Source organism: Nomascus leucogenys, chromosome 10 (genome assembly GCF_006542625.1).
Source record: "Nomascus leucogenys isolate Asia chromosome 10, Asia_NLE_v1, whole genome shotgun sequence".
In the NCBI taxonomy this organism is placed as follows: Eukaryota; Metazoa; Chordata; class Mammalia; order Primates; family Hylobatidae; genus Nomascus; species Nomascus leucogenys.
This window is the reverse complement of record NC_044390.1, coordinates 62,040,361-62,065,505: the sequence shown is the minus strand read 5'-3', so window position 1 is coordinate 62,065,505 and position 25,145 is coordinate 62,040,361. Positions and strand designations below refer to the sequence as shown.

Sequence of the window (25,145 nt, the reverse complement as noted above, 5' to 3'; positions counted from 1 at the left end):
CAAGTGGTTTTTGCTTATATGGATGAATCATATGTGGTGAAGTGTGAGACTTTTTGTGCACCCTCCTTTCTTCTTTCCATCCATTTTTTCTTCAATCTTACTTCATTTCATCCTTCTACCCTTCTTTCCTTCAATCTATATCCCCTTCAATCCTGTCTTCCATCATCTTTCTTTTCATCCTTCCTTCTGTGCATCTATCCTTCCTCCGCTTCATCTTTGCTTCCTTCCATTCACTCATCTCTCCATTCTTCCTTTTATACATCCAACTACACTTCTCCCTTCTCACCATGCCATTCATCACTTGCTTACTGAACACCCGTGACTCAACTACTGAGTCACATTGTAACAAATTGGTCAATAGCCACCAATGTGTCTAAATTTAGTGTGAATTACAAAACTATGTGAAGAAGGAGAGGGAGCAAATCATTCTCCTGGAGATATTGTCAAGTGAGGCAGAAACTCGAGTCATTGGAGGGCCTCTTTGGATTTGTGTCCAGAACAAAAGTTGGTGCCAAGCTCAACCCTTTCAGAGGAATGGAATCCCCAAGAGGTTCCTTCCTTTATCTGCTGACCTCTTGGAAGTAGTGTTTCCTCCTTCTAGGCTCTGGATGCCTCTTACCTTCTTAGGTACTTTGTTCTATTTTCATTAATTCACCTTTTCCTTTCACTTATCCCTTTTGTCTCTTGCTCAACTCAAAGGGAGAAACCCTCCCTTATGTCTACGTAGTATTTTAGCTGTTCTTCTAATGCCCTATACCTCACTGATGCTCCCTTCATTAGAATCCCTGAGAACCCCCATGTTGCCAAAGCACTTCTCACCTCATTTCAACTTGGCAATTCTGTGGTATTTAACAGAACTTACCATTTCTCCTTCCTAAAACCCTCCCCTCCTGTGGCTTCTGTGATGCCAGAACTTCTTGCTTTTTCTGTTACCTCTCTGACCCCTCCTGTTTAGCCCAACAGTTAGGAGCATGAGTTCCTAGTGACACACAATTTGAGTTCTTATCCTAGTTCTGTCACTTTCTAGCTATATGGCCTTAAGAAAGTTACTTAATCTCCCTGTGCCTAAATGTCTTCATCTCCGAAATAGGCTTATAATAGTCTCTACATCAATTAGTGTTACAATTGAGGATCAAATAGCTTAATAAAACTGCATTTGAAACAGAATAAGTACTGTTATAAATATTTTCTGTTGTCATTATTCTTATTGTCATTATCATCGTTACTAGTAGTAATATTAGAGCACCTATCACGATACTGTAATGATTCAATTATTTGCTTTTTATTTTTGTTTCTGCAATTCCTAACCCAGTGCCTAGAAGTGAAATTAGATAAACACATGTTTGCTAAAAGAATTTCTGGTACAGGAATAAACTAGTTAACTCTTTTTTTTGCTTCTTAGGAAGGGGTCATTTCCCATGAGCCCCCAATAATGGGATTGTAGGGGCTGTGGGTCCTTACTTGTCAACCGTGTTGAGAGTGAAGGAACTTGATAAGCACTTGTCACTGTTCCCAGCTCAACGCTCTCTGTCATTCTGGTACCCCAAATGGGTGATGAAGATGTCCTGCCTGGTTGGCTTGAAGTGTCCAAAGTACTGACCATAACCAAGTGTCCTTCAGTAGTGCTGCTCTCTGTCCCAAGACTGGTGTCCACTCTATGTGGGGTAGCTGAAGAGGAAGTTATCTCATGGAGGGCTGGGATGGTTGAAGAATCAGTGGTAGTGAAGGTTGAAGAGGAGAATGGCACAGGAGTGGATGAAGGCAGGCTCTCTGAAATGGTGGACAGAGTAGCATCCCCAGGGCCTGACTCTGTCCTATAGGATGGACTACCTGAACCTGAGATGGCTCGTGGAACTCCAGTGGTGGCAAACGAAGTCATGGCCTCTGATAGAGAAGGCATCACTGTGCCAGTGGAAATAGTCTCAGCTGAAAGCAGCAAATCTGTACTCAGATGATGAGTACTTTCTGTTACAGACATAGTAAACTTGGATTCTGGGAAGGAGGTTATCCCACTGGACTCCATAATAGATGGAGAAGCATTAAAGGGGGTGATTATGTCCACTGGAATTTCAGTATACTGTGAGGCTGGAGGCCGGTCTGGGGATGATGTTTTCACAGAAGAAGTGAAATCAGTCTTGGAACTCTGTAAAAGGCAAGTGGACCCAGGAGAAGAAGCTGTTGGTGTGACTGAGCTGGTGTCCAGGGACATGTTAGTCTTCCTAAATCCAGAAGTCAAATGAGAAAATGGCTCTGCCTCAAATCTTGTGGTCTCAAAATTGGCAAGTATTGATGTGGAAATAGAGGTTTCAGCCATGGAAGAGGAAGTACCCACTGGGTATGTAACCTTGGATGGCTCCGAGTGGATCGAAACAGAGGAATATAGTTCATGTCCGGAACTGGTGGTTCCCACATTGGTCACTGCCATGCTTGAAGAAGGATGAATTTTCTCTGTATCTGTGGTGACTTCAGAGGCAGCCAGTATTTGAACTGAGGTGCTGCTCAGATTTGGAGATAAACTGGTTCCAGGTTCTGTGCTTGTGTCTGTAGCCTTCACCATGCCTGGGGTGAGGAGTGAAGTCACAGAAAAAGAAGAAGGGATATTCTGCGGTAATGTGGAAGAAACAGAAGGTGAGGTCGTGACAGGTAAGGACAACAGAGAAGATGAAGAGCTAGTTTTTTCCACAAAGGGAGAGCTCTTCCATGATGGATTTTCAGGACTCCTACTCATAAGAGTTGTCATCTCTGAGTGTAAAAATCTTGGAGGAACAGTTGAATGGGTCCTTGCCAAGGGGGCTGTTGTTGTTGCCAAGGTAAGAGTACTCTGTGCTGTAGCCCCAGGAGAACTTGTTTGGGCGGTGATGGTCATTTGTGTTGATTCTGACATCATGGATGAGGAAGAGAGCCTGGTGATCACTTCAGTGATGATGTCTGGAGACATTGTGGACTGATCAGAGTCAGGGATGTGCGTTCTATTAGAGGACGTGACTTCTGTCATGGAGACCTCAGTAGTGGCACTAGTGGGCACTCCAAAAAGGACTGCACTTGTTTCTGTGATTGAGGTGGTCTCTTCAGAGATGCTAGTCTCCCTTAATCCAGGAGTCAGTGAGAATGTTGGCTCTGTCGGAATCCTCCTAGTCTCAGAGAAGGCAGGAGTTGATGTGAAAAGAGTGGTATCCTCCACAGCGGAGGTGATACCCATTGAAGGTATGGTTGTGGTTGTTTCTGAGTCAGCTAGGACAGAGGAATGAGATTCATGAACAGAACTGGAGGTCCTCACTTTGGTCACCGCTGTGTTTGAGGAAGGATGAATTTTCTCTGTATCTGTGATGATTTCAGAGGTGGCCGGTATTTCAACCGAGGTGCTGCTCAAATTTGGAGATGACCTGATTTTAGGCTCTGAGCTTGTATCCAACACTTCTGTAGTCTTCACCAGGCCTGGGAGGATAAGTGAAGTCACAGGAAAAGGAGAGGAGGGGCTACTGTCTAGTAATATGGAGGACACAGGAGAAAGTGAGGTCGTGAGAGGTAATGATGTCAGAGAAGAGGAAGATGTAGTTGTTCCCACAAAGCGAGGGCTCATCCATGACAGATTTTCAGGACCCTTGCTTATAAGATTGGTCATCTCTGAGTGTGAAAGTCCTTGAGACACAGTTGAGTGGGTCCCTGACAAAGAGGTCATTGAGGTGCCCAAGGGAAGGGTAACCTGGGATGTAGCCAGAGAAGAACCTGTTTGGGTGGTGATGGTTATTTCTGCAGATTCTGTCATGGTGGGGGAGGTAGAGAGCCTGGTGACAACTTCATCGGAGATGTCTAGTGACATTGTGGAGTGAGCAGGGCCAGGAATGGATGTTCTGCTAGAGGTCATATCTTCTGTCCTGGAGACCTCAGGAGTGGCACCAGAGGGCATCTTGTAAAGGACAGTGCTTGTCTCAGTGGATGAGGTGATGTCCTGGGAAGTTCTGGTCTCCCTCAGTCCAGGGGTCAGAGATGACATTGACTCCATCTCAATCCTTGTAATGCCAGAGGAGCCAGGCATTGTTGTGGAAACAATGTTATCTCTTATAGAGAAAGAGGTGACCACTGGAGATGTCACTTTTGTTGGCTCTGAGAAGCCTGGGGAAGAGGAATAGAGTTCCTCTCTAGCACTGGTGGTTTCCACATGGGACGCTGCTGTATTTTCAAAAACCTGAATTGCCTCTGTCTCTGTGGTGGCTTGAGAAGTGGCCAGACTCTCATCTGAGGTAATATTCATATTGGGAGCTGAAGTGGTCTCAGGTTCCAAGCTTGCATCCAACATGTCTGTGGCCTTCATCATGACAGAGATGAAAAGAGAAGTGACAGGGACAGGAGAGGAGTGGCTACTTCCAGATGGTGTGGAATAAAGTGGCGAAGGTGAGGTTACTGCAGATGAAGACACCAGGGAAGATGGAGGGCTGTTTTTTTCCACAGACAGGGGGCTTGGCCATGACACATCCTCAGGACCTCTGCTCATAGGAGTTGTCACCACTGACTGTGGAAATCTCTGAGTTGCAGCTGAGTGAGTTCCTGGCCAGGAGGCTGTGCTTGATGTGTCCAAGGTAAAGGTACCCTGTGAGGTAGCCCTAGAAGTACCTGTTTTGGGGGTGATGGCCATGTCTGTTGATTCTTTCCTTGTGAGGGGGGTAGAAAGTCTAGTGATGGTTTCTGTGGAGGTGTCTGGTGACATTGTGGATTGAGCAGGGCCTGGGATGGATGTTCTGCTAGAGGAAATGGCTTCTGTCCTAGAGACCTCAGTAGTAGCACCAGTGGGCACACTAGAAAGGACAGTGCTTTGTTCTGTGGCAGAGCTGGTCTCTTCAGAGATGCTGGTCTCCATCAACCCAGGAGTCAGTGAGAGCGTTGACTTTGTTTGAATCCTACTGGTGTCAGAGAAGGCAGGGGTTGATGTGAGAACATTTGTATCTCCTGTGGGGTAGGTGATACCCATTGAAGATGTGGCCTTTGCTGTCACTGAGTCAGCTAGGACAGAGGAAGGAGATTCATGTGTATAACCTGAGGTTACCACATTGGTCATCACCAGTTTCTCTGTATCTGTGGTGACCTCAGTGGTGGTCAGTATTTCAGCTGAAGTGCTGCTGAAATTTGGGGGTGAACTGGTTTCAGGTTCTGAGCTTGTGCCCAACAGCTCTGTGGTCTTCACCAGCCCCGAGGTGAGAAGTGATGTCACAGGAAGCGAAGAAGAGTGGATGCTGTCTGGTAATGTGGAAGAAACGGGAGAAGATGAGGTCATGACAGGTGAAGACAATGAGGAAGAGACAGAGCTGGCTTCTTCCACAGAGGGATGGCCCGGCCACGGCGCATCTCCAGGAGTTCTACTCATAAGAGAGGTCATCTCTGAGTGTGAAAATCCTTGAGATGCAGTTGAGTGGGTCCCTGACATGAAAGTTGTTGTTGAGGTGTCCAAGGTAAGGGTACCCTGTGATGTAGCTCCAGGAGAACCTGTTTGGGTGGTAATGGTCATTTCTGTAGATTCTGTCTTGATGGGGGAGGTAGAGAGCCTGGTGATCACTTCAGTGGATATGTCTTGTGACATTGTGGACTGATCAGGGCTAGGTCCTCTGCTAGAGGACATGACTTGTGTTCCGGAGTCCTCAATCGTGGCACTAGTGAGTGCCTTGTAAGGAACAGTGCTCGGCTTTGTGGCTGAGTGGATCTCCTGGGAGGTGCTGGTCTCCCTTGGTGTGGGGGCCAGGGTGGATGTTGACTCCATCTCAATTCTTATTATCTCAGAGGAAGCAGGTATGGTTGTAGAAACAATGTCTTTTATGGTGGAAGAGGTGACCATTGGAGATGTCACTTTGGATGGCTCTGGGAGACCTGGATAAGAGGAATAGAATTCTTGTCTAGCACTGATGGTGCCCACCTGAGTCACAGCTGTGTTTTCAGAAAGCTGAATTGCCTCTGTCTCCATGGTGGCTTTAGAAGTGGCCAGACTCTCATCTGAGGTGATATGCATACTGGGAGGTGAAGTGGTCACAGGTTCTAAGCTTGTGTCCAACATGTCTGTGGTCTTCATCACGACAGGGGTAAAAAGAGAAGTCACCCAGAGAGGAGACGAGTGGCTACTCCCAGATGGTGTGGAATAAAGTGGCAAAGATGAGGTTACTGCAGATAAAGACACCAGGGAAGATGGAGGGCTAGTTTTTTCCACTGATGGGGGGCTTGGCCATGACACATCCTCAGGACCTCTGCTTATAGGAGTGGTCATCCCTGAGTGTGGAGATCTGTGAGTTGCAGCTGAGTGAGTTCCTGGCCAGGAGGCTCTGCTTGACGTGTCCAAGGTAAAGGTACCTTGTGAGGATTCCCCAGAATGACCTGTTTTGGGGGTGATGGTCATTTCTGCTGATTCCGTCGTAGTGAGGGGAGTAGAAATTCTAATGATTGTTTCTGTGGAGATGTCTGGTGATATTGTGGATTGAGCAGGACTTGGGGTGGATGCTCTGTCTGAGGAGAGGGCTTCTGTCCTGGAGACCTTAGTAGTAGCACCAGTGGGCATTCCAGAAAGAGAAGAACTTCTCTCTGTTGCTGAGCTGGTCTCTTGAGAGGTACTGATCTCCCTTAATCCAGAAGTCAGGGAGGAAGTTGGCTCTGTCATCATAGTTTCTGGGAAGGCAGGAGTTGATGTGAAAACACTTGTATTCCCCAGAGTGGAGGTGGTAGCCTTTGGAGATGTGGCTTTTGTTGTCACTAAGTCAGCCAAAACAGAGGAAGGGGATAGATGTTTATAAATCAAGGTCCCTACGTTGATTACAGGTGTGTTTGAGGAGGGACGAATTTTCTCTGTATCTTTGGTGACTTCAGAGGTGGCTAATATTTCAGCTGAGGTGCTGCTCAAATTTGGAGGTGAACTGGTTTCAGGTTCTGAGCTTGTGCGCAACATGTCTGTGGTCTTCATTGGGCCAGGGGTGAGAAGTGCAGTCACAGGATGAGGAGAGGAGGAGATGCTCTCTGGTAATGTAGAGGAAAAAGAAGTTGAGGTCATGGCAGTTGAAGATAGTGAGGAAGAGACAGAGCTGGCTTCTTCCACAGAGGGAAGGCTCTGCCATGGCACATCTCCAGGAGTTCTACTCATAAGAGTGGTCATCTCTGAGTGTGAAAATCCTTGAGATGCAGTTGAGTGGGTCTCTGACCAAAAGACTGTTGTTGAGGTGTCCAAGGTGAGGGTACCGTCTGATGTAGCCCCAGGAGAACCTGTCTCAATAGTGATGGCACTTTCTGCTGATTCTGTCATAATGGGGGAAGTAGAAAGCCTGGTGATCGCTTCAGTGGAGATGTCTGGTGACATGGTGAACTGGTCAGGCCCTGACATGGATGTCCCCCTAGAGGAGGTCACTTCTGTCCTGGAGACCTCAGTGGTAGCACCACTGGGCACTTCAGAAAGGACAGTGCTTCTCTCTGTGGCTGAACTGATCCTCTCAGAGCTGCTGGTCTCCCTCAATCCAGAAGTCAGGGAGGATGTTGGTTCTATCTGAATTCTGCTGGTCTCAAAGAAGTCAGAAGTGGATATGGAAACACTCGTTTCCCCCATGGTGTAGGTGGTACCCATTGGAGATGTGGCTTTGGGTGTCTCTGAGTCAGCTAGGACAGAAGATTGTGATTCATGTCCAGAACCGGAGGTCCCCACGTTGGTCACTGCTGTGTGTGTGGAAGGATGCATGGCTTCTGTATCTACAGTGTCTTCCAAAGTGGTCAGTCTCTCACGGGAGGTGCTGCTCAAATTTGAGGTGGAACTGGTTCCAAGTTCTCTGCTTATGCCCATCCTGTCTGTGGTTATCACCAGGTCAGGGGTGAGAAGAGAAGTCACAGGAAGAGAAGGGGAAGGGAAATCCTCTGCTAATGTAGAGGAAACAGGAGAAGGTGGGGTCGTGGCAGGTAGAGACAGCAGGGAAGAGGCAGAGCTGGTTTCTTCCACAGAGGATTGACTAGGCCATAACACATCACCAGGGCTTCTGCTCACAAGGGTGGTCATCTCTGAGTGTGAAAATCTCTGAGTCACAGTCGAGCGGGTTTCTACCCAGTTGGGTGTTGTTGATATGTCCACAGTATGAGTACTGTCTGGTGTAGACCCAGGAAGACCTGTTTGTGTCTTGATCATCATTTCTGCTGATTCTGTCATTATGCGGGAGGTAGGGAGTCTGGTGATGGTTTCTGTGGAAGTCTCTGGTGACACTGTGAGCTGAGCAAGGCCTGAGATGGATGTTCTGCTAGACAAGGTGACTTCTGTCCTGGAGACTTCAGCAGTGGCACCAGTGGGCACTCCAGAAAGGACAGTGCTCATCTCTGTGGCTGAGCTGGTCCCCCCAGAGCTGCTGGTCTTTCTCAGTCCAAGGGTCAGGGAGGATGTTGGTTCTGTCTGAATTCTGCTAGTCTCAAAAAAGCCAGGAGTTGATGTGGAGACACTTGTATCCTCTATGGTGGAGGTAATAACCATTGGAGATGTGACTTTGGATGTCTGTGAGTCAGCTAGGACAGAGGAAGGGGATTCATATCCAGAACTGGAGGTCCCCACATCGGTCACTGCTCTGTTTGAAGAAGGATGAGTGTTCTCTGTATCTGTGGTGACTTCAGAGGTGGCCAGTATTTCAACTGAGGTGCTGCTCAAATTTGCAGGTGAGTTGGTTACAGGTTCTGAGCTTTTGTGCAATATATCTGTAGTTTTTTCCAAGCCAGACGTGAGGAGTGAAGTCACAGGAAGAGGAGAGGAAGAGATGCTCTCTGGTATTGTGGAGGAAACAGGAGAAGGTGAAGTTGTGGCTGGTGAAGACATCAGAGAAAATGAAGGTCTAGTTTTTTCCAGAAGGGGAGGGCTTATCCATGATACATCCTCAGGACCCTTCCTCATAAGAGTGCTCATCTGTGAGTGTGAAAATCCTTGAGATACAGTTGAGTGTGTCGTTGTCAACGAGGTTGTGCCTGACATGTCCAAAGTACTGGTGCCTTGTGTTGTGGCCCCTAAAGGACTTGTATGGGTATTCATGGTTATTTCTGCTGATTTTCTCATGACAGGGGATGTAGAGAACCAGCTGACAGTTCCTGTGGAGATGTCTGGTGATATTGTGGATTGAGCGGGACCTGGGATGGAGGTGACGTCTTCCTTGGAGATCTCAGTAGTAGCACCAGTGGGCACTTTAGAGAGGACAGTGCTCATCTTAGTGCCTGAGCTGGTCCCTTCAGAGCCGCCGGACTCCCTCAATCCAGGGGTCAGGGAGGAAGCTGGCTCTGTCTGAATCCTCCTAGTCTCAAGGATGGCAGGAGTTGGTGTGAGAACGCTTGTATCCCCCATGGTGGAGGCGGTACCCATTGGAGATGAGGCTTTGGATGTCTCTGAGTCAGCTAGGACAGAGGATTGTGATTTATATCCAGAGCTGGTGGTCACCACACTGGTCCCTCCTGTGTTTGTGGAAGGATACACGGCTTCTGTATGTGCAGTGTCTTTGTAAGTGGTCAGGCTCTCATGGGAGGTGGTGCTCAAACTTGAAGATGAACTGGTTCCAGGTTCTGTGCTTGTACCCAAGTTATCTGTGGTTGTCACCGGGCCAGAGGTGAGAAGTGAAGTCACAGGAAGGGGAGAGGGGGGGATATGTGCTGGGAATGTGGTGGAAACAGGATGAGGTGAAGTCATGGCAGGTAAAGACAGAGGGGAAGATGGAGGGTTGGTTTCTTTTACAAAGGAAGGGCTAGGCCATGACACACCTCCAAGACCTCTGCCCATGGAAGTGGTCATCTCTGGGTGTGGAAATCCCTGAATTACTGTAGAGTGAGTTTTTACCCAAGAGGGTGTGGTTGCTGTGTCCAAATTAAGGGTACTTTCTAGTGTAGACTCCGGAGGACCTGTTTGGGTTGTGATGGTCATTTTTGCAGATTCTGTCATGACAGAGGAGGCAGAAATCCTGGTGATGGTTTCCACAGAGATGTCTTGTGACATTGTGGACTGCTCAGGGCCTGAGATGGATGTTCTGCTAAAGGAGATGGCTTCTGTCCTGGAGACCTCAGTAGTAGCACCAGTGGACACTTTAGAAAGAACAGTGTTTGCCTCTGTGGCTGAGCTGGTCTCTTCAGAGGTGTTGGTCTCCCTCAATCTGGTGGTCAGTGAGGAAGCTGGCTCTGTCTGAATGTTCCTAGTGTTAGATAAGGCAGAAGTTAATGTAGAAACACTTGTATCCCCCATGATGGAGATGGTACCCATTGGCGATGTGGCTTTGGTTGTCTCTGAGTCACGTAGGACAGTGGAAGGGGATTCATGTCCAGAACTGGAAGTTTCAACTTTGGTTACTGCTGTGTTTGAGAAAGGATGAATTTTCTCTGCATCTGTGGTGACTTCAGAGGTGGCCAGTATTTCAACTGAGGTGTTGCTCCAACTTGGAGGTGAACTGGTTTCAGGTTCTGCGCTTGTGTTCAACACCTCTGTAGTCTTCACTTGGCCTAGTGTGAGAAGCGAAGTCACAGAAGCAGAAGAGGAGTGGCTACTTGCTGGTAATGTGGAAGAAACAGGAGAAGGTGAGATGATGGAAGATAAAGACAGCTGGGAAGATGGAGGGCTGGTTTCTTCCACAGGGGGAGAGCTAGGCCATGGCACTTCTCCAGGACCTCTACTCACAAGAGTGGTTATCTCTGAGTGTGGCAATCTCTGAATCATAGTCGAATGGGTCATTACCAAGGAGGGAGTGGTTGATGTGTCCAATGTAAAGGTACTCTCTGGTGTAGACCCAGGAGGGCTTGTTTGGGTCTTGATGGTCATTTCTGATGATTCTGCCATGACGGGGGAGGTAGGGAACTTAGTGATTTTTCTTGTGGTGGATATTTCTGGTAACATTGTGGACTCAGCAGAACCCGAGATGGATGTTCTGCTAGAGGAGGTGACTTCTGTCCTGGAGATCTCAGTAGTAGCACCAGTGGGCACTTCAGAAAGGACAGCACTTGTCTCTGTGGCTGAGCTTGTCTCCATAGAACTGCCTGTCTCCCTCAATTTAGGGCTCAGGGAAGAAATTGACTCTTTCTGAATTCTGCTAGTCTCCAAGAAGTGAGGGGTTGACATGGCAACAGTTGTGTCCTCCTGGGTGGAGGTAATAAACATTGGTGATGAGGCTTTGGATGTTTCTGAGTCAGCTAGGGCAGAGGAAGGGGATTCATGTCCAGAGCTGGGGGTCTCCACATTGGACGCTGCTGTGTTTGTGGAAGGATGCACAGGTTCTGTATTTGTGGTGTCCTTGCCAGTGGTCAGTCTCTCCTCTGAAGTGTGGCTCAGCTTTGGAGGTGAACTTGTTACAGGTTCTGGGCTTGTGTGTAACGTGTCTGTGGTCATCACTGGGCCAGAGGTGAGAAGTGAAGTCACAGGAAGAGGAGAGGAGGAGATACTCACTGGTAATGTGGAGGAAACGGAAGGAGGTGAGGTTGTGGCAGGTAAAGACAGCAGGGAAGGGAGAGAGCTGGGTTTTTCCACAGAGGAAGAGCTTTGCCATGACATACCTCCAGGGCCTCTGCTCATGAGAGTGGTCATCTCCGAGTGTGGAAATCTCTGAGTCAAAGTTGAATGAGTCTTTGCCTGGGACTCTGTGGTGGATGTGTCCAAGGTAAGGGTATTCTGTGATGTCGACCCAGAAGGACCTGTTTGGGTGAGGATGGTCATTTCTGCTGATTCTGTCATGGTGGGTGAGGCAAAGAGCCTTGCCATTGTTCTTGTGGATATTTCTGGCAACATTGTGGACTGAGAAGGGCCAGGGATGGATGTTCTACCAGAGGAGGTGACTTCTGTCCTGGAGACCTCAGCAGTAGTACCAGTGGGGACTTCTGAAAGAACAATATTTGTGTCAGTGGAAAAGTTGGCATTTTGGGAAATGCTGGTCTCCCTCAGTCCGGGAGTCAAGGAAAATGTTGACTCTCTCTTAATTTTTGTAATCTCAGAGGAAACAGACATTGATGTGGAAACAGTTGTATGCCCCATAGTGGAGGTGGTATCCATTGGAGCTGTGGCCTTGGTTTTTTCTGAGTCAGCTAGGACAGAGGATTGTGACCCATGTCCAGAACTGGTGGTTTCCACATTAGTCACTGCTGTGCTTGTGGAAGGATGCATGGCTTCCATAGCTGTGGTGTCTTCATCTGTCGTCAGTATCTCATGTGAGGTACTGCTCAAATTTGGAGGTGAACTGGTTGTAGGTTCTGGGCTTGTGCCCAATGTGTCTGTGGTCATCACTAGGCTAGAGGTGAGCAGTGAGGTCATAGGAGAAGGAGTGTTGTGAACGGTCTTTGGTAATGTTGAGGAAACAGGTGAAGGTGAAGTCATGGCTGGTGAGGGCATCAGGGAAGAGGAGAAGCTGGTTTTCTCTATAGAAAGAGGGATTGTCCGTGATAGAATCTCAGGGCCCTTGTTCATGAGAGTGGTCATTTCTGAGTGTGAAAATTCCTGAGTCACCATCGAGTGTGTTCCTGCCCTGGAGCGTGTAGCTGGTGTATCCAAGGTAAATGTGCTCTGTGATGTAGATCCAAGAGGAGGGCCTGTTTGACTGATGATGGTCACATTGGCAGATTCTGTAATGCCAGGGGAGATAGGCAGCCTGGGGGTCATTTCAGTGGAGATGTTTTGTGACTTTGTGGAATGATCAGGGCCGGGAATGGATGTTCTTCTAGAAGAGGCAACTTCTGTCCTAGAGGTCTCAGGAGTAACACCAGTGGTCACCTTGTGAAGGACAGCACTTTTCTCTGTGGATACGATGGGCTCCTGGGAGGTGCTGGTTTCCTTCAGCCCATGAGCCAGGGAGGATGTCGACTCCATCTCAATCCTTGTAATCTCAGAGGAGCCAGGCATGGATGTGGAAAAATTGGTGTCCCTTATGGTGAAAGAGGTAACCACTGGAGAGGTGACTTTGGGTCGTTCTGAGTAGGCTGGGACAGATGAATAAGATTCCTTTTCAGAAGTGGTGGTCCCCACATTGGTTACTGCTATGCTTGTGGAAGGATATATTTTTCCTATATCTTTAATGTCTTCAGAAGTAGTCGGGATCTTATGTGAGGCGCTGCCCAAGTTTGGAGGTAAACTGGCCACAGATGCCAGCATATCTGTGGTCTTCACCAGGCCAGAGGTGGGGAGTGAGGTCAGATGAACAGGAGACGAGGGCCTACTTTCTAGTAATGTAGTAGGCACAGGGGACGGTGAGGTTATTGCTGGTAAAGACAGAAGGGAAGAGGAAGAGCTGGTTTTTTCCACAGAGGGTGGGCTTGTCCCTGACATGTACTCAGGAACTCTACTCGTAAGAGTGGACACATCTAATTGTGAAAATCCATGAGTCATAGCTGAGTGGGTCCCTGCCTGTGAGGTTGTGATTGATGTGTCCCAGGTAAGGGTATCCTGTGATGTAGCCCTATGAGGACCTGTTTGGGTGGCAATGGTCATTTCTTCAGATTTTGTCAGGCCAGAAAAGGTAGAAAGCATGGTAACAGATCCTGTGGAGGTGTCTGGTGACATCGTGGGCTTTTCAGTGCCTTGGATGGATGTTTTGCTAGAGGAGGTGAGTTCTGTTCTGGAGACCTCAGTAGTAGCAGCAGTGAATGCTTTGTCAAACACAGTGCTTGTGTCTGAGGATGAGCCAATTTTCTGGGAGGTGCTAGTCTCCCTCAGTCTAAAGATCAGGGAGGAAGTTGTCTCAGACTCAATCTTTGCCATCTCAGAGGATCTGGGCATTGATGTGGAAACTATTGAGTCCCCCGTGGTGGAAGTGATAACTACTGCAGATGTGGCTTTATATGGCTCTGAGTCAGGTGAGACAGTAAAATAGAATTCATGTGGTGAACTGGTGGTCCCCACATTGGCCACTGCTGTGTTTATAGAAGGATGCATTGTGTGTGTATCTGTGGTGGCTTCTGAAGTGGCCAAGGTGTTCCTTAAACTTTGAGGTGAACGAGTCACAGGTTCTAAGTTTGTATCCATGTCTGTGATCTTCACCAGTGCAGGGGTGGGTACTGAGGTCACAGAAACAAGAGAGGAGGTACTGTGCACTTGCAATGTGGAAGTTACAGGAGAAGGTGAGGTTGTCACAAGGACAGGTGCCTGAGAAGAGAGAGAGTTGGCTTCTTCTGCAGAGAAAGGGCTTGTCTTCGACACATCATTGAGATCATTGTTCACGACAGTGGTTGTTTCTGAATCTACGAAATCCTGAGTTCCGGCTGATGGAGTTCCTGCTGGAGTGGCTATGGTTGATGTGTCCAAGGTCAGTTGGCCAAGAGATGTCACCTCAGAAGGATCTGTTTGTGTGGTGATGGTCTTGTGTGTAGATATTGTCAAGGGAGGAGAGTTAGAATGTCTGCTGCTGGCTTCAGGTGAAATGTCTGGGGACTCTGTTGACTGAGCAGAAGCTGGCATGAATGTAGGATCATAGTAGGTGACTTCTGCCCTGGAGACCTCAGTAGCAGCATCCATGGACACACTGGAGAAAACAATGTTTGACTCTGTAGTTGAGTTCATCACCAGGGTGGTGCTGTTCTCTGTCAGTTCAGGAGTCAGGGAGGATGTTGACTCTCTGTCAATATTTGTAGTCTCAGGAGAACCAGGTGTTGATGTGGAAACAATAGCGTCCTCCGTCATAGACCCAGTAACTTTTGGAGGTGTGTGTCTAGATGGCTGAGAGTGGATTGAGACAGAGGAATACAGTTCATGCATAGAACTGGTGGTCCCCATATTGGTTTCTGCTGTGTTCTCTGAAAAGTGAATTGTCTCTGTGTTTGTGGAGGCTTCAGAAGTGGGTCTCTCACCTGAGAAGCTACTTGCACTTGGTAAGGAGCTGGTCACAGGTTCTGAGCGTGCGTTCAACATGTCTGTGGTCTTCCTCCCGCCAGAGGTGGGAAGGGAAGTCACAGGGAGAGGAGAAGCAGGGCTACTTCCTGATAGTGTGGAATAAAGAGGTGAATGTGAGGTTATTGCAGGTAAAGGCACCGGGGAAGAAGGAGAACTGGTTTCTTCCACAGAGGGAGGGCTTTGCCATGACACGCCCTTAGTACCTCTGCTCATAGTAGTGGTCTCCTCTGAGTGTGGCAATCTCTGAGTCACAGGTGAGTGCGTTCCTTCCCAGGAAGCTGTGCTTGATGTGTCCAGGGTAAGGGTCGCCTGTGAGGTAGTCCCTATAGGACCTGTTTGGTTGGTCATTTCTGTGGATCCTGTTACAACAGGAGAAGTGGAGAGCCTGGTGATGGTTTCTGTAGAGATGGAGGGTGACATTTTGGAATGATCAGGCCCTGAGATGGATGTCCTGCTAGAGGTGAGAACTTCTGTCCTGGAGACCTCAGTAGTAGTAATAGTGGGCACTTCTGAAAGGACAGTGCTTGTCTCTGTCACAGTGTTGATCTCCTCAGACATGCTGGTGTCCTTTAATCCAGGAGTCAAAGAGGATGTTGATTCCGTCTGAATTCTAGTTTCAAAGAAGGCAGGAGTTGATGTAGAAACACTTGCATCCCCCATAGTGAAGGTGGTACCCACTGGAGATGTGGCTTTGGATGTGTCTGAGTCAGCTAGGACAGAAGATTGTGATTCAAGTCCAGAAATGGAGGTCCCCACGCTGGCCACTGCGGTGTTTGTGGAAGGATGCATGGCTTCTGTATGTGCAGTGTCTTTGTAAGTGGTCAGTCTCTCATGTGTGGGGCTGCTTAAATTTGGAGGTGAACTGGTTACGGGATCTGGGCTTGTTGTGCCCAACACATCTGTGGTTGTCACCAGAACAGAAGTAAGAAGTGCAGTCACAGGGAGAGGAGAGGAGGGGATGCTCTCTGGTGATGTGGAGGAAACAGGAGAAGGGGATGTCATGGAGGGTGACATCAGGGAAAACCCAGAGCTGGTTTCTTCTACAGAGGGAGTTGTCATCCATGACACATCTCCAGGATTTCCACTCCTAAGAGTGGTTATCTCTAAGTGTGGGAATCCCTGAGACATGGTTGAATGAGTCCCTCCCTGGAAGAGCGTGGTTGATGTGTCCAAGGGAAGGGTACCGTGTGATGTAGCCCTAGGAGTAGTTGTTTGAGTGGTGATGCTCATTTCTGCAGATTTTGTCATGATGGGGGAGGTGAAGAGCCTGGTGATCATTCCTGTGGAGATGTTGGGTGTCATTGTAGACTGATCAAGGTCTGAGATGGATGTTCTGCTAGAGGAGATGACTTCTGTCCTGGAGGCCTGAGTAGTAGCACCCGTGGGCACATAAGAAAAGGCAGTATTTGTTTCTGTCGCTGAGCTGGTCTTCTCAGACGTTCTTCTCTCCCTCATTCTAGGGGTCAGGGATGCCGTTGACTCTGTTTGAATTTGGCTAGTTTGAGAGATATCAGGAGTTGATATGAAAACACTTGTGTCCCCAGTGGTGGAGGTGGTACTCATCAGAGGTGTGGCTTTTGATGTCTCTGAGTCAGCTAGGACAGAGGATTGTGATTTATGTCCAGACCCGGAAGTCCCTACATTGGTCACTGCTGTGTTTGTGGAAAGATGCATGGTGGCTTCTGTGTGTGCAGTGTCTTTGTAAGTGGTCGGTCTCTCATGAGTGGTGCTGCTCAAATTTGGAGGTGAACTGGTTACAGACTCTGGGCTTGTTGTGCCCAACACATCTGTGGTTGTCACCAGAACAGAAGTAGGACGTGCAGTCACAGGAAGAGGAGAGGAGGGGATGCTCTCTGGTGATGTGGAGGAAACAGGAGAAGGGGATGTCATGGCAGGCAAAGACATCAGGGAAGACACAGAGCTGGATTTTTCCACAGGGGGAGTTGTCATCCATGACACATTCTCAGGACCCATGCTCATGAGAGTGGTCACCTCTGAGTGTGGGAATCCCTGAGTCACAGTTGAATGAGTCCCTCCCTGGGAAAGTGTGGTTGATGTGTCCAATGGAAGGGTACCGTGTGATGCAGACCCAGGAGGACTTGCTTGGGTGGTGATCGTCATTTCTGCAGATTTTGTCTCAATAGAGGAGGTGAAGACCCTGGGGATCTCTCCTGTGAAGGTGTCAGGTGGCATTGTAGACTTATCATGGTCTGGGGTTGAAATTTTGCTAGAAGAGATGACCTTTGTACTGGAGACCTCAGTAATAGTACCAGTGGGGACTTTGGAAAGTAGAAAACTCCTGTCTGTGGAAAAACTGGACTCCTGAGAGGTACTGGTCTCCCTCAGTCTAGGAGTCAAGAAATATGTTGACTCTCTCTTAATGTTTGTAGTCTTAGAGGAACCACGCACTGGCATTGATGTGGAAGGAGCTGGATCTCCCACAGTTGTGGCAATAACCATTTGAGTTGTGGCTTTGGGTGTCTCTGAGGCAGCCAGTGCAGAGGAATGGGATTCATGTCCAGAGTTGTTGGCTTTCACATTGGTCTCTGCTGTGTTTATGGAAGGAAAAATTTCCTTTGTGTCTTTACTGTCTTTAGAAGTGGCCAGCATCTTATCTGAGGTGCTGCTGAAATTTGGAAGTGAACTGGTCACAGGTTCCAAGTGTGTACGTAATATGTCTGTGATCTTCGCTAGGCCAGAGGTGAGAAGTGAAGTCATAGGAGAGGAGAGCCTATCCTCTGGTAAGGTAGAGGAAATTGGGGAAGGTGTGGTCATTGCAGGTGAAGACAGAAAGGAAGAGGGGGAGCTGGTTTCTTCCACAGAGGGAGGACTTGTCCATGATACATCCTGTGGAATTCTGCTCGTAAGAGTGGTCACATCCAATTGTGAAAATCCATGAGTCATAGCTGAGTGGATCCCTGCCTTGGGGGTTGTATTTGATGTGTCCATGGTAAAAGTATCCTGTGATGTAGCCCCATGAGGACCTGTTTGGGTGGTGATGGTTATTTCTGCAGATTCTGTCATTATTGGGGAGGTAGACAGCCTGGTGTTGGTTTCTGTGGAGATGTCTAGTGACACTATGGACTGATCAGGGCCAGGGATGGATGTACTGCTAGAGGAAGTGACATCTGTCCTGGATACCTCGGTAGTGGCACCAGTGAGCGCTTTGTAAGGAACAGTGCTTGTCTCCGTGGACGAGGTGATCTCCTGGGAGATGCTGGACTCCCTCAGTTTAGGAGTCAGGGAGGAAGTTGTCTCAGTCTCAATTCTTGTAGTCTTAGAGGATCTAGGTATTGATCCGGAAGTTGTGGTGTCTTCCACGGTGGAGGTGGTAACATTTGGAGACGTGACTTTAGATGGCTCTGGGTCAGCTGAGACAGTAGAATGCGATTCAAATGCTGAACCGGTGGTCCCCACATTGGTCACTGCTGTGTTTATGGAAGGATGCTTTGTCTTTATATCTGTGGTGGCTGCTGAAGTGGCCAATATGTCATCCAAAGTGTTGCTCATACTTTGAGGTGAACTGGTCACCATTTCTAAGCTTGTATCCACCTTGCCTGTGGTCTTTACCAGTGAAGAAGTAAGAACTGAAGACACAGAAACAGTAGAGGAGGTACTGTGCCATTGCGGTGTGAAAGCAACAGGAGAAGGTAAGGTTGTGACAAGGACAGGTGCCTGAGAAGAAAGAGAGCTGGCTTCATCCTGAAAGGGAGGGCTTGTCTGTGACATGTCTTTGACATCATTGTTCATTGCAGTGGTTATTTTTGAGTGGGCAAACTCCTCAGTCACCACTGATGGAGTCCCTGCTGAGGTTTCCAAGGTTGATGTGTCTAAGGCAAGTGGAATCTTTGATGTAGCTCCAGAAGACCCTGTCTGGGTGGTGGTCATGTGGGTAGATATTGTCATGGGAGGAGAGTTTGAAAGTCTACTGCTGGCTACTGAGAAAATATCTGGGAACTTTGTTGACTGAGCAGGAGTTGGTATGAATGTTGCATCAAAAGAGGGGACTTGCATTTTGGAGGCTTCAGTAGCCCCCACAGACACATTGGAGAGGATGATGTTTGACTCTGTAGTTGAGTTCATCTCCTGGAGGGTGCTGTTCTCTTTACGTCCAGCAGTCAGGGAGGATGTTGGCTCTCCCTCAATGTCTGTGGTCTCAGAACCAGGTGTTGATGTAGAAGCAAGAGCGTCCCCCATGGTGGAGGCAGGGACCATTGGAGATGTGGCTGTGGATGCTTCTGAGCTGACTGGGAGAGCAGAATGCAGTACATGTGCTGAACTGGCGGTCCCCATATAGGTCACTGCTTTGTTTATGGAAGGATGAATTGTCTGTATATCTGTGGTGGCTTCCAAAGTGGCCAGTATCTCATTTGATGTGTTGTTCAAACTTTGAGGTGAATTGGTCACAGGTTCCATGCTTGTGTTCAACATATCTGTGGTCTTCACCAGTCCAGAGGTGAGAACTGAAGTCACAGAAACAGGAGAGGATGTATGTTGCCCTTGTAACGTGGAAGTGGCAGGAGGTATGGTTGTGACCAAGATAGGTGTCAGGGAAGAGGGATAGATGGTTTCTGCCTCAGAGGGAGGGCTTGTCCATGACACATCCTTGGGACCTTTGCTCATGAGAGTGGTCTTCTTTGATTGCATAAAATCTGGAGTCATAGCCAATGGAGTCTCTGTCAAGTAAGGCACGGTTGATGTGTCCAAGAGATATGAACCCTGTGTTGTAGCTCCAGTAGGACCTGTTTGGGTGGTGATGGTCACTCCTGAAGATTCTGTCATTATCAGAGAGGTGGAGGGGTTGGTGCTCACATTTGTAAATGTGTTGGTAGAAGTTTTGAAGTGATGAGGGCTTGGGATGGATGTTCCGCTAGAGAAAGTGGCTTCTGTCTTGGTGACATGAGTAGTAGCATCACCACTAGACACATGGGTAATGACAGTGCTTGTCTCTGTAGCAGAGCTGGCCACCTGGGATGTGCTTCTCTCCTGAAGTCCCTGGTTCACAGAGGACACTGTCTCAATCTCTGTGGTCTCAGAGGAGCCAAACACTGATGTGGAAGAAGTGATGTCCCCCATGATGTGGGAGGTAACCAATGGAGATGTGGCTTTGGATGGCTTTGGATGGACTGGGACAGGAGAATGTTCAGAACTGGTTACCTCCACATTCATTACTGCTGTGTCTGCAGAATGATGAATTGGCTTTGTATCTCTAGAGGCTTCATAAGTGGATAATGCCTCATCTGCTGTACTGCTCAAATTGGGAGGTAAACTGGTGCCAGGTTCCAAGCTTATCCTCGACATGTCTGTGGTCTTCCCCAGGCCAGAGGTCTCAGACAAGAAAACTGAGGTCACAGGTGGAGTAGAGGGGGGACTGTGTCCTTGTGATGTCAACAAAATATTGGAAGGTGAGGTTGTAGCATGGATAGGTACCAGGGAAGAGGAAGAGCTGGTTTCTTCCACAGAGGGAGGGCTTGGCTGTGATGTATCCTCAGGATCTTTGCTAAAGAGAGTGGTCTTCTCTGAGTATGTAAATCTCTGAGTCATAGCCAATGGAGTCCCTGTCCAGGAGGCTGTGGCTGATGTATCCAAAGTAGGTGCACTTAGTGATGTAGCGCCAGGTGGACTTGTTTGCATAGTGAGGATCATTCCTCCAGATTCTGTCATGGCAGAGAAGTTAGACAGCCTGGTGATGGCTTCTGAGGGGCTGTCTGACGACCTCATAGACTGGGCAAGGAATGAGCTGGATAATCTCTTAGAAGAGGTAATTTCTGTTCTAGGCCCCTTGGTGATCGCAGTGGAACCTGGGGAAGAGATAATACTTGTTTGTGTGGTTGAGCTGGTGTCCACGTAAGGGTTGAAGTCCCTGAGTTCATTAGTCAAGGAGGAATTAGGCTCTGTTCTAGCCCTTGTAGACTCTGGCCATGTGGTTGTTGACACAGAAACAATTGCTTGTTCCCTGGTAGAGGCAGTAACCACTGGAGATGTGAGTTTGGATGACTCTAAGTGGGCTGGGACAGTGGAATGAGAAGTGTGTTCGGAACTTGTGACCCAGCCTGTGGTCTCTACTGTGTTTGTAGAAGGGTGAATTGCCTCTTTGTCTGTGGTGGACTCAGAAGGGGCAATTCTGTCATATGGGCTGCTTTTCCAACTTGGGGATGAAGTCGTCACAGATTCCAAGTTTATGTCCAGTGTATTCAGGGTCCTTAATACACTGGAGGAGCTGGTAACCTCCTTGATGGTCTCTTCTGAGACAGAATTCATCATCTCAGTGATCCACGGTGCACTTGAGGTTGATTTTTCTTTCTCATTCCAAGAGTCAGATGTAGCTCTTGCCTCTGTTGTAAGAGCCATCTGCCCTTGTCTCTGAAGAGTTGGATCTGGGGTTTTTGCTGTGTGTGGGATCACATCCAGAGTTGTTGCTGCTGATCTGGGCACCTGCCCTGGATGTGCAGAAGTTGTGGTGGGAAGCTGAGTAGAAGTCTGCTCTGCCTTTTTGCTTGTGGGATCTGGTCTTGAAAAAGTAACTCCAGAGCTCCTTGCCATTGCAGCTGGTGTGACTGCACTTGTAACGTCCCCTATAGAGAAGGGCAGCTGCGAGGTAGCTGGGCTGATCATGGTTTCCAAAGTGAGTTCTTGAGGAGTTGTGGCCCCCTGAGGAGCTGAGGTAGTGGCTGTGGCTGATGACACAGATCTCCCAGTGTCCCAGTCAAGAGTGGACAGAGAATCAAACAGAAAAACAGTCAGGGGCATATTTGGGTCAGTCTTTGTACTAGCATGATCTGTAGAAACCATTGAAACAGGCACATCTTCTGCTTCTGTACTACTGGGAGTCCAACTTGTACTTAAAATGTCAGGAACTGAGATGCTCATCCTCTGGACACGAGGAAAAGTTGAGATGGGAGTAGATGCAGTTGTGTCTGAGAGACTCAATGTTCTTTCACTTGTACTGGTCTCTGTCCTTACAGTTGAAGCATCAGAGGATGGAGTGACCAGGCTGGTTCCAATGACAGTTATAAGGCCATGGGGAGTAGACATGGAGTCTAATTCAGTGCTTGAGGCTAAGAATGAAGTTGTATGCATTGTAGAAATTGTTCCAGGAGAACTTGCAACTTTCAAGTTTGAAGTCATGTCTGTGACAGTCCAGGAATCTGATGCAGCTGTGGAGGACCAGGTGGCAGGGTGTTCTGTAGAAGATGTGCGCCTCTCTGTGGCCAGGGTGCTGTCCACGGTACTCACACCCACTTCTGGGTTGGGTGTGGTAGTCAAGATTGAGTTGGTTCTCATGGTGGTGATGGTGGTGGAAATACCTGGAGTAGGAGTTGTGGTTACATCCAGGATGCTCACTTCCATAGGAGATGAAGTCTGAGATAGATGCCCAGCAGTAGGGGCAATGTCACTGGTCACTGCACTTACGACGGCCATCAGACTCTCAAGCCCTATTGAAGGGGATGTGACAGATGATGCAGAGCTTGTTTTTCCTCCTGAGGGATTAGTGAGGCTGGTAATGCCTTGGTCTCCAGAGGGCAGAGATACTAGTGAGGTGGTTTGTGCTGTGGAGGTGATGTATAATGTGTTTGTGACATCAGGAGATGCACCAAGGGTGATGTCACTCCCAGATGTCTGATCTGACCAAGAACTGGTTGATGAATAAGCCTCATCCACAGATCGACTTGTCTGTTGTTCAGCTGCCATTGTCTTGTTATTCAGGACAGTGGAGGGAGTGGCTGTGGTGCTGACCCATGTCTCGGTTTTATGTTTGGATTTATCTGTCACTGAGCTCACAGAGTTTGGGTTGGTTACAGAGTCTTCAAGGATATTGGAAGATGTGCTCAGAGAGACAAGTGTGTCCACTGTGGTCCCTCCAGTAGAGCCATGCCACACAGAGAATTCCATTCCAGTTGTCTTTGAAACCAGTTCTGGACTGCTTTGCTGACCAGTCCCTGTGATGCTTCTAGCAGTTGGTGACTCTAGTGAGACAGAGGGCACTGTGGCCAGTGACTGCCTTGTCCCTCCTGGAGTTCCAGAATAAAGGTTGGTCCAAGCCTCAGGTGGGGATGGGGAGAGGGAGACCCTTTCTGTAGCCAACGCATTTTCTGTTGATGACTTGGTTGGTGATGTGGCTCTTGTGGGCAGGTGAGAGAGGCTGGTGCTGCCACTTCCTAGGGCTGTGGACTGAAAGGTGACTGGTTCCACTGTGGTCTCCATGGGAACAGTTGTTTCTGGAGTCTTCCAAGGAGAATTTCTCACAGTGGACCTGATCTCTGGGCTGATGCTGGGTTCCTTGGAGCTCATGATTTTGAGAGCGGTAGACATTTCTGGGCTTCCTGGGGATGTGCCTGTGATTAGAAAGTAAGTCAGTGGTGTATATGCAAGTGGTACAGAAGATGAGGTTTTTTTGTTTGACGCTATCATTCATTTCCTCCCGGGATTTCAAGTAAAACTATTTCCTCCTTCCCTGGGAAAGAAAATGTTGAGCTTTTAATTCTCACACTTTAAGCCTCTGGACACCAGGGAACACATTAAACATTCCAAGCGAGATGGTGAGGTTAGAGCTTTGACCATCTGGCTTGCTCAGGAGAAATTATCACCTTTAGCTCAGTTTTTCCCCATGCCCCATATAAAAGGGCTCTTTGTATAAGGGAGGATGTGATGAACCAGGGCTTCACCCATGCAAGAGGCTACCCCCAAACTATTTCCACTTTTGTCTTTGGAGCTTGCCCTTGCTAAACCAGTTTCAGCTTACAACTTTCAGCCTCCTCTAGGTTCCCCCAAATCTTAGTTCACTGCAAAGCTACTTAAGGATTTGAGAAGAAAGAGGATAAGGGAGATGAGCTCATTCTTTCTCGTCACCTTCATTTTCTTTCAAATTCATTCCTCCCTCTGAATCCTTTCCCTGTCCTTCAGGAAAATAACATCTACCTGTCAAAGGAGTGAGAAAAATGTGACATTCCAAGAGCACTCCTAGGGACAATTTTTCACATTTTTCTAGGCAATTTGGCACTGCCAAGGACTTCAATCCATAATCTCTTATTCCGTAGTAACAAAGGCAACATTTGCCATCTCAAGTTCACCTATGCCCTCCCTGTGAACACAGTGATGGTCTCTGATTTAGAAAGATCCTTCACTCTGGAGCAGAAGAAAGTACAGAAGGAATTGACTCTGTAGCATTCTCTCCTGCTGAATTAATTGGCTATTGATCATATAAATTAGTAAGTTGAAGCAACAGAAGTGTTCAGTTAGTAACATCTATTGGGAAAAAATGATCAATATCCTCAGAGAAGAGTGTCAAGAAGTCAAAGGAACCTATTTTTTTTTTTTTTTTTTTTGAGATGGAGTCTCGCTCTGTCATCCAGGCTGGAGAGCAATGGCGTGATCTCGGCTCACTGCAACCTCCGCCTCCCCGGTTCAAGCGATTCTCCTGCCTCAGCCTCCCCAGTAGCTGGGATTACAGGTGTGTACCACTATGCCCAGCTAATTTTTTGTATTTTTAGTAGAGACAGGGTTTCACTATGTTGGCCAGACTGGTCTCAAACTCCTGACCTCGTGATCCGCCCACCTCGGCCTCCCAAAGTGCTGGGATTACAGGCGTAAGCCACCACACCCAGCCTAGGAACCTATTTTAAAACCTAGTCCTTGCCGGATGTGGTGGCTCAAGCCTGTAATCCCAGTGCTTACAGAGGCCAAGGTAGGTGAATCATTTGAGCCCAGGAGTTTGAGACCAGCCCAAGCAATATAGTGAGAACTACCTTTCCAAAAATTTAAGAAATACACACACAATTAACCAGGCTAATTGGTGATGATCACCTGCAGTTCTAGCTGCTGGGGGAGGCTGAAGTTGGAGGATTGCTTGAGACTGAGGAGGCTGAGGCTACAGTGAGCCATGATCATGCCATTGCACTCCAGCCTGGGCAATAGAGGGAGACCTTGTTTCAAAAAAAAAAAAATGCTGTCTAGGCTGGGCACAGTGGCTCACACCTGTAATCCCTGCACTTTGGGAGGCTGAGGTGGGAGGATCTCTTAGAGCCAGGAGTTTAAGACCAGCTTGGGCCACATAGTGAGACCCCTTCTGTACAAAAAAAAATTAAAAAAAAACAATAAGCTGGGCATAGTGCAGAGGCTCCAGAGCCCAGTGAGTGAGCTGGACAGCCTCCCAGCTACTCAGGAGGCTGAGGTGAGAGGATAGCTTGAGCCCAGGAATTTGAGGCTGCAGTGAGTACTGCAGTGAGTATACATCATGGTACTCCAGCCTGAGTGACAGAATGAGACCGTGTCTCAAAAACGAAAGAGAGAAAGAAAGAAAGAAAGAAGAGAAGAAAGAGAA

At 48.1% G+C, this 25,145-nt stretch overlaps 1 protein-coding gene across 1 annotated transcript in view; it reads right to left on the bottom strand.

The window, feature by feature from the left end:
* MUC16 (mucin 16, cell surface associated) overlaps nt 1–25,145 on the bottom strand; it is a 132,472-nt gene that overhangs the window by 95,353 nt on the left and 11,974 nt on the right. The window contains exon 3 of the mRNA XM_030821778.1: nt 1,462–23,160. Within this exon, the coding sequence (XP_030677638.1) occupies nt 1,462–23,160 (21,699 nt within the window). The remainder of the gene's footprint in view (nt 1–1,461; nt 23,161–25,145) is intronic.